At 42.1% G+C, this 9,527-nt stretch overlaps 1 protein-coding gene across 14 annotated transcripts in view; it reads right to left on the bottom strand.

The window, feature by feature from the left end:
• Nucleotides 1–5,890: 5,890 nt before the first annotated feature.
• The window catches only part of CAMK2D (calcium/calmodulin dependent protein kinase II delta), a 332,745-nt gene continuing 329,108 nt past the window's right edge, over nucleotides 5,891–9,527 (bottom strand). For 12 of the 14 annotated variants that reach the window (XM_045284097.1, XM_045284101.1, XM_045284103.1 and 9 more), the window contains 2 exons: nucleotides 9,140–9,235; nucleotides 5,891–7,985 (listed from right to left, as the gene is read on the bottom strand). In XM_045284097.1, coding sequence (XP_045140032.1) covers nucleotides 9,169–9,235 — 67 coding nt within the window. In that variant the 3' untranslated portion in view covers nucleotides 5,891–7,985; nucleotides 9,140–9,168. The remainder of the gene's footprint in view (nucleotides 7,986–9,139; nucleotides 9,236–9,527) is intronic. The other 2 variants (XM_045284098.1, XM_030888608.2) reach the window with 2 other exon arrangements.

Genomic DNA, 9,527 nt, shown 5'->3' with positions numbered 1-9,527 from the left:
ATAAACGACTTGTTCTTTTGTACCTTTTGCCAGGCAGCGACAAGTGGGTGGATTGTAAGTATAATGGCTGATGTTTGCTTGGTTGCTACTCACCCCCCCTTGCATATTTTTCTGCTTTATTTAAACTTGTTAAAGAAAAATTGTACAACTGAAGAAAATTGGTCATTTAATGGGGTTTCTGGCATCAAGGGTCTTTGCTTTATTTTTTAGCAAGATTTTCACTGAAGTTTGGGCAGAGTACAGAGGTTATCTGGAGGAGAAAGGAGCAGCTCTGGATGGCTGGATCATTCTTGGGCCTGGAGTTCCTAGGGAAATGTTAAAACTGTTAAAACATGACCATGCTGGCTTCTGCTTGCACTGATCACTTTACAAGCATCACTTTCCTATCAGAGTCTTGTGCCCCAGAGGAAGTTCCTTTCTCACAGTTCGACTAGCAGAGAATCTCGTCCTGCTTTGGTGGGGTGGGGGCGAGGGAGGGTGCTCATGACAAGATTCAAAGAGCCAATATGAGAGGAAGCTAAATTCTGAGAGTTAAGAATCTTGTAAGACCATGGTGATTAAACAAGCCTATTTTCAGTCGACGTCTCCAAGTCACCATCATGACTGCTGACGAAAGAAAGGGAGCATTCCAGACATAACACAGCCTAGTCCTAAGTCAGATCTTTAGTGAAACACCTCTTCCCACTCAGCAGAAAATGGTTGCTTCAGACCCTGCTGGGAACAGGTTCTGTAGATAAATGGCTTGTTCTTTTGTACCTTTTGCCAGGCAGAGACAAGTGGGTGGATTGTAAGTATAATGGCTGATGTTTGCTTGGTTGCTACTCACCACCCCCCCTTGCATGTTTTTCTACTTTATTTAAACTTGTTAAAGAAAAATTGTACAACTGAAGAAAATCGGTCATTTAGTGGGGTTTCTGGCATCAAGGGTCTTTGCTTTATTTTTTAGCAAGATTTTCACTGAAGTTTGGGCAGAGCACAGAGGTTATCTGGAGGAGAAAGGAGCAGCTCTGGATGATGGATCATTCTTGGGCCTGGAGTTCCCAGGGAAATGTTAAAACTGATTGAAATGCTCAAACTCTCTTTGTCATAGTCATGTGAGGAAAGAATTATTAGCACTGAGTGGGCATGATTAGAGGGCCTGATGGTGTTGTTGGGTAATTATTGGACTACTAATTACAAGGTTGGCAGATCAAACACTCTAGCTACTCCTAGGGAGAAAGATGAAGAAGTCTACTCCTGTAAAGATTTATAATATCAGAAACCCATACAGTGGTTCTAGGAGTCAGAACCAGTTTGCTGGCAGTGGTTGGTTAGTTGGCTGGACTGGACACATCAGAAACAATTGTGGGAGGATGGCTCAATGGGTGAGAGTCTAGGTTTAGAGGAAAATTTTTTTTCATATATATATATATGAAATATATATATAAATATATATAAATAGTTCTCATTACATTCATAGAAATGAAATCTTAAAAAGAATAATGAAATGACTTTCTGCCTTTGATATGATATATCATTGTCAGCTCTACAGTCAGCAGATACAGGAACTCTTTCTTGTGGTGGTGGTACTGGTGGTGGGATAGAAGCATTAGAAGTATTATCCTCTAGCCCAGGGAAAAATACAAGCTCTCTACCTTCACCTGAATACCCATCACCTTAGGGAAAGAGACACCCCCTTAGATTAGGGTTACATCTAGGGCAAACACACTAAGGTCAGTATTTGGGGACCACTAAATCGGTTAATCTGGAGCCCTGGGAGGGGAGTGGCTAAAAATTGGGTTGCTAACTGCATGCTCAGCAAATCAACACCACCGACCACTATGAGAAAAAAGATGAGGCTTCCTACTGTCATAACGAGTTAGTCTCAGAAGCCCGCACTCCGCCAGTTCTGTGCTCACTGTCAGACAGGGCAGTGGTGCAATGGAATTGCCTGCACAGCAGTAAGAGGTCCGCTGTTCCAGAGGGTACATGTAGCACTCTGGAGGGTGTTCCAGAGGGTACATGTAGCACGCTGTTCCAGAGGGTACATGTAGCACAAAATGACGAGAACCGGAGTTCGTTCTTATGTTTTTGAGTCAATGAGATAACCCTGTTGACTCATCTAACTTATGTTCTATTGAAAGGGGTTTCCTTCTAATTTCTTCACAAGTTGATTTTCTGCTTTTTGAAGTCTAAAAAACTTCTAGGTTTGTGCACTGATACTGAACATTTGTTCTTAGACTTTTCCTCTTTTGCCCTTTCTTATCATTGATTCAAGCAATTTATAATCATTAGGATTACTCTAAGGCAATTCAATTACTTGTTGTAAAGCAGCAGAGTAATGATTTATTTGTTCAGTCAACACAACCAAATGGATGGGCTCCTGGCAGCAGCGGTCAAGAAGTCAAATGACATCTTACATGGGTCAAATCTGCTGCCCCAACTCCTTGCCATTGAGTTAATTCTGACTCACAGTGACTCTACAGGATGGAGTGACTGCCCCCGTGGGTTTGAGACTGTAATTCTTTGTGAAAGTAGAATGCCTTGTGAGCCTTTAACATGATGAAGAGCGAGGATGTCACTTAGAGAACTAAGGTGGGCCTGACCCAAGCCATGGTCTTTTCAATCCCTTCATATGTGAAAGGTGAACACTGAATAAGGACGCCGGAAGGGTCGATGCATTTGAATGATGGTGCCGGAGAACAATATTGAAAGGACTGTGGGGTTCAAGAAGAACAAAGAGCTCTTTGTTGGCAGACCTACAGTCAGCACGCTCGCTGGAATCTATGATGGCATGGCTTCACCTCATGTCCTTTGGACAAGTTACCAGGAGAGACCATGGGTTTATAATGCGGTCATCTCATACAACCTCAATGAAGTCAAATCAGGTTCACAGGCGATTACTTCTAAATAGGGGATGTCATGTCTGGGAATTTAAAATGGATAAAACATTTAAGTATGTTTAAACTGTTTAAAAAAGTAAATTGGTTGGCATTAGTCAATGCAGACTGCAAAGCAGATGCCAGCTTTTCCCAAGCAGCCTCACTGCCTCTGAAACAGGAGTAACCTGTGATCCCTTTGTCTATTTCCAGTGAATTTTAAAAGATCATGATGTCCTTAAAACAAAATTTAATGAAACATTCTCTTTTAAATATTTCACTGTGGTTTCATAAGTGAGATAATAGTGTTCTGAAATTCACAAATAATGATTAATGTCACGATCAAATTTGGCAAATGTAAAAACACTGATTTTTATTAAAGATAGTGGATAATACTTTGTAGCAGGTACAAAGAAATAATCTATTCTTTGCCCACGTGGAGCTTTTAATTTAAACACGGAGGACAGATGACAGTTACGCAAAGGCTACTAACAACTTGAAGGACGTAACCATTTGAGATGCCTGAAGATGTCTACTGGATTACAACTCAACGTAAGGAAACCTCAAGCACTCCAATTGGACCAACAGACAGCATCATGATCAATGGAGAAAAGATGGAAGTTATCAAGGATTGAATTTTGCATGGATCCACAATCAACACTCATGGAAGCAGCAGTGAAGAAATCAGTGTATGTTATTGGGCACAGCTGCGGCCCAAGACCTCCTGCAGGAGCTGAAGGCCTGGGACCTCGGACTTCTCCTGGAGGACTAAAGTGTGCCTGACTCCAGCCATGGTATTTTCAGTCACCTCAAACGCATATGAATGTTGGTATGGTAGCGACATCATTTCATGTCAACTTGACGAATAGGTTACAGGGGTGGAGTCTAGCCTGTCAATCAAGTCACAGCCTGATTGAAGCCTCCTTGTGGGTGTGGCCTTCTCATGAAGATTCTGGGAACTTTGCCTCTCTTGATTCTGCCATCAGAAGAGGTGGGCCACTCTCTCTCTGCTTGATATTCCTGTTGATAGGCCACATGGAGCCACCCTGATGGCAGCCAGAGCCCCGGAGAGGCGTTCACTGCCATTAGACCAACCGGACTTTCCACCCACCAGCCAGTGATCTTCCTGCATTCGGCATCATTTCATGTGCTGCGTGAGTCTGAAGAAGAATTCACGGGCTAATATCGGTCTTAAGGGCTAATATCAAACTTTTGGACTTGATCTGGACCGGGTTGGGATGTCTTATTGATGCATACTGGCTTCTTGTTATAAGGTTCTCTCTCACATATATGAGTCTCTGGATTTATTTCTCTAGTCAACCTGGACTAGTCAACACAGTTGGACTTTGACTAAAGCTTTTCCACATGAGTAGGATTTTATGTTGCTTAAATTACCTTTTTATTGAAAGAGACTGGCTAGAGAATAGGACACATAAAATAATTCACATTAAAAGATGTTAATCTTTAATAAGTCAGAGTATCTAAAAAAAGGTGCTATAGAGTAATTTCTGTAGACTTTAACTTTTAAAATACAGTTAAAGAAATTCTGGGTTTTTTAGTTAGAGAGATCTTAGGAATACTAGCATTTTTGTTCTGCAAAAAAAAATGCTCACAGTGGTCCAATGTCCAATGCAGCCTGAGGAGCCAGTAAAGGAGTTCATTGCAGGAGCCCGGTAGTGGTCCACAAGGGCAGCCGTTCAAAACCACCAGCTACTCTGCGGACAGACCGGGCTTCCTCCTTCCGTGAATAATAAACAATCTTGGAAACTCACAGGGCAGTTCTACTCTGTCTGACAGGGTCGCTATGAGTCAGCATCGACTCACTGGCACCGAGTTTGTTTTGGTTTTTCACTTTAAGCGAGTCCCTGGGTGACGCACATACATAGTTAAGTTCTTGAGTACTAACTGAAATCTGTGTTTTGAAGTTCAAGTCCATCCAGGATGCCTTGGAAGAAAGACCTGTAAGGGCATGGCCCTTACAAATGCAGATCCCTTTCGACACCAGGGACCTCCAGTACTCAGAGGGACAGGCTTGGGCTGTGGATTTCTTTTACTTTGAGAGGTCAAAGCCTGCCATAACCACAGGAAGCAGGTGCCAAACCCAGAGGGGCATTTTGGGTGACCGTGGTGGGGATGCTCTCTGCTAACAGTGGCTCCACATTTCGACACTGAAGGCAGACCCAATGTGGTGGGAGCTAGAGGAAGCCAGGTTATTTACACAAAACAACTAGTTTTTAATGGGTGACTTATTTTAAAATGCTAAAAAAAAAAAGAAGTCTATAACAAACCAGAAACATTTGTCACCTACTGTAATGCATTAAGAGCTTCTAGAATGTAACCCCCCCCCCATAAGATGACTACTTAGCCTGCTACCAGTATTTCTCACTAGAATCTGCACATGGCACAAACAGCAAGGAGTGGAGTGCTTCTGTACACTGAGGATTCACGCTGGAGAGCAGAGGGAGGTAAGGTGCGCAGGCCTGAATCTGGGTCAAAACCAGAACATCTTAACTGCCATGTGAGGATGGACCGGAGGGTACCTGTAGAGCAACTTTCAAGGCTCCTAACTTATTTCATATGTTGTCAGGAGAGACCAGCCCCTGGAGAAGGACACAAAGTAGAGGCAGCGAGAAAAAGAGGAGGGTTCTCAGCGAGATGGATTGATGCAGTGGCTGCAACCATGGGCTCAAACAGCAGAACGATTTTGGGAATTGCAAAGGCCCAGGTGGTGGTCAGTTCTGTTGCGCACAGGTCACCAGGAGTCGGAACCCACCCAGAGACACCTAGGAACAACAGCTGTTCTGATCCACTTTATTGTCAACAGGACGTTCCCAAAGGAACCTGATGCATACAGAAAATCAAACTTGCCCCTATTACCAGGCAGGCGCATTCTTAAAGGAAAGCACAGCTTGATAATTTGATCTTTATAGCAACAGTAAACTGTCATGCACTAAATGAGACCATGGTAGGACGTGTGGCCCCTGGTCCTGCTCAACGGTACCTTTTCTAAAGAAACAAAGATGGACACATTGTCAACAGAAATCACAAATTTATTAACTCTTAAATATATCAGTCAGTCATTTACCATTATGGCAAGAAATATATACAGTGTCCCATGGTAAACTGCAGTGTTTCAAAATGATAGAAGAGGAGAATAAATGTGTAATTCAATTGTGGTGGAGAGAAAAAAAATCACAATTTCTTCACCTCTTAGTGTAAAAGACAAACTTGATCTAAAAAAAGTACTTCAACACCACATGCTAAGTTAATAGTGTAAAAAATAAAAACAAAACAACAAACAAACCAAAAACCACTCTACGCCTATTTTGTTTAGATACATGTCTGCCACAGACAGCTGCTTCACAAAAAGATAAGAGTAACCCAAGAGGGACAAGCATGAGGCCGCCATTCTTTCACAGGTCTCATTGGCAGGTTAACATGGCTCAATACATTTGCTGTATATATTTACTTTAAATATAGATTATTTTAAATCGTGTAATAGTGATCAGAAAAGCTTCGATCCATCGACCATACGTCACTAGCAACAATATCTAAGGTGATTAATCATTAACACAGAAAGGTGAAATGAGAGAAAGGAGGGAGAGATTGTTTCATTTTTTGCTTGGCTTCTGCTTTGAAAACCGGCTTCCAAGGATGGAGAATTACTCGTGCTAACATAATGCTGCTGACAGATGTGGTGTGCTGCAAAGCTTTTCGGGGAAGAGAGAGACTCATTACATGGGTCCCCTAAGCAAAGGTGAGATGAGAAGTACCAAGAAAACCTGGGCCATTTCTCTTTTCTTTCTTTCTGCTTCTCCACTGGAAAATCCTAGCTCCTTCCAGGGTGATCGTGGTCTCTGACACGAGGAGAGCTCAAAATGTGCACGTTGCAAAGAACAAGTACAAACCACTCATGAAAGTGGGAAACATACCCCGTCGTCTCTAACTTTCAATAACTAGCCGGTGAGGGCGAGCAGGCGGAAATTAGTGGTTTGCACAGAAACTTGCTATCCATGTGGAATTCTCCTGGCGACTGTTCCAAGCAGTAAGATATATGGCAACAGCAGGAGGAACTTACTGGCTTCTATCATGAGTTTTGAATAATTCGAATACTTCCAATGGAAGATACTGGGCGCCAAACAAGAGCTTTAACAGGATTCAACGCTCTCCAAATGCTGACAATATTTTTGTGGGTCCTGAAAATGATCAACAGTTCTAGTTTAGCCACCCCCCACAAGACCTCAATTTTTATTTTGCCTTTGCTGTATAAATGTTCCTTTTTTCTGAAACACTACTAACAGAGAAAAAGAAGAAAAAAAGTAAACAAAAGGAACAAAGAAACAGGGTAAAATGAAGAAAACAGAGCAGGGATTTGAGAAAGGAAACGAAGTTCAATTCAGCAAGCTCACCAGAACAATGTGTCTACTAAAATGATCAAACTCGCAAATGAAGCGAAATTGCCCAATTTACGTAGTTTGATCCCAAACAAAATGGCTTTAGATGTTACCAAACCTACTGCTGTGTGCTTCCACATTCATCAATGGCGTTCTGGCTCTCCCAACCCACTGTAATGGTTAACCGGCCACAGGACTGGTGTTCCCAAAAAAGAAGAAACCGTCCATTTTCAGCCAAGATCACACCAAGAAACTCAAGGTATGCTTTGGGGTTTTCTTCCCTTTTCTTTCTTTTCTTTTTCACAAAAATGAGCCAAAACCAATGAACAGCAAAGAGTTCTAAAAACTTTACATTTCTCTGACAAACTGTCATGTAGAGAGCAATAACATTTCAGTCTGTTAAAACTTGGCATAAACAGAGAAACTCAGTGAATAGATTTTACTTGGAATATTGTGGGTTTTTTTGTTTTGTTTTATTTTGTTGTTTCTGACCTTCCCCTGGTGATTTGCCAACAGTAATTGAGATTTACAGGAACATATCCATCATTGGAGTGCAAACGATGAATAGGAAGAGATATATGACAAGATGATGCATCACATGGGCATTACATGTGGGACCGTCACAGCTTCATGCACTCAGAAACATGCATGAAGAGGAGGAGAGGCCGGCCCAGGGTAGCCATCCGGGTGCCTTGACAACAGAGAATGTGGAAGTGGCACTGTTGATTTTTAGCTGGAAGGAGAAAAAGAAGGCAGAGAAGTAAATTTTGTTTTACAATTAGTCATCAAATTGCGGATAGGCTACAGTTTTATAACTCAGGTAAATGTCAGATTGAAAATACTGTGTTTGAGAGATCTTGCAGTCATTAAGAGAAAATACACAATATTAAATTGGAAAGCCAGTATTAATTATCTGTCCGTTTGTTCACACACAGCTGAGTGGTAAATAAGAGACTGGGGCCCAAGTTTCCTTCCAAGCATTCTTTTTTACTACATACGTTGATAAGTGAATATTATTGCATACTTGAAGTAAAATCAAAGTTAAGCTTACGTTTATGAGCTTTTGCCATTATTGTTCAACTCTTTACTAATATAAAGTGAGGGGACCTTTTAATCAGGGAAAAGGCCTCAAAAGAAGAGGAAACAATGATTCTTATTTAATTGGAGGCCTTTTTCTTTCATTTATTTCTGTAAACAACAGCTGAGAGCATTATTCCCTAAGAGCTTGGACAAGGTTCGGTGCTTTGAATGGAGAAGGTGTTCGTGACCACGTCACACACATATCTGACAGTCCTCCTCCAAGTTTGGAACCAAATAAAAAACCACAACAGAGGCATGGCTTTAATTACAGTCAACTTTCAATTATCCTCTAGAATCACCCGCTCTGTAGTTTTCATTTCAGCTCGACTTTCTCCTGTGACCTGCTCTCATGGCCAAACCCCATTCAGCTCAGTCAGGCACAGCAAATGACTTTACATGTTAGCTGTAGCCAAGCATGTGACGGGAACAGCAACCTCTTGAAAACCAGCAAGCACCCTAACGCGGAACCGTTCATTAGGCATGGATAACGGAGAGCTGCCTGCCTTGACCCAGACACAAGTGACTTCGGCTGGCAGAGCTCCAGGACACTGTCCCACGGGACACCCATGTGTTAACAAGCCGGTCTTCTTGGAGGTCAATGCCTTGAAGATGAGGATCGCACCACTGAGAGGGCCTGACCATGAGACTCAAGAGCTCATGCATAACCGTTATAACATTGCAAAGACCTGCAATGTTTTCCCATGAAAGTAATGCAAGCGAGATTCTCCTCGCGTGGAAGGCAAACAACCATGCATCGTTTCAGTCATTCGCTCCAACCGCAAAGCATCGGAGCAGGCAGCTACTTACTAGACCCACATGAGAATGGTTTTCAGGTCTTAGATGTTTTGCCACAAAGAGGTGTTTCCTGAGAAGTTTTCTTTCCCATTTGGAATACTGGATGTCCTATTAAGAGAAGCCCCATCTGAGCCACATGGCGTAAAATGAAGTTGTCTTAAATAGGCTCTATTCCATAAACATTTAAGGAATTTCTAGAAAAGCCTAACCCTCAAGGACTATATAAAAGTAAATCCCTTCCAAGCTACCTGGTAATTGTGTTGTAGCACTGGGGGAAACAACAACACACACACACACACATACAACAGTGGATGTCTTTGTTATCTGCTTATGCCTTTTGTTTCTTTCTTCTAAATTGTGTAGAGATTGTTCTGAACTTGACTCCTGTCCCACTCGTGTG

Source organism: Echinops telfairi, unplaced genomic scaffold, assembly GCF_000313985.2.
Source record: "Echinops telfairi isolate 266 unplaced genomic scaffold, ASM31398v2 ScPeMD7_7468;HRSCAF=8506_0, whole genome shotgun sequence".
In the NCBI taxonomy this organism is placed as follows: Eukaryota; Metazoa; Chordata; class Mammalia; order Afrosoricida; family Tenrecidae; genus Echinops; species Echinops telfairi.
This window is presented reverse-complemented; position numbering and strand designations above follow the sequence as displayed.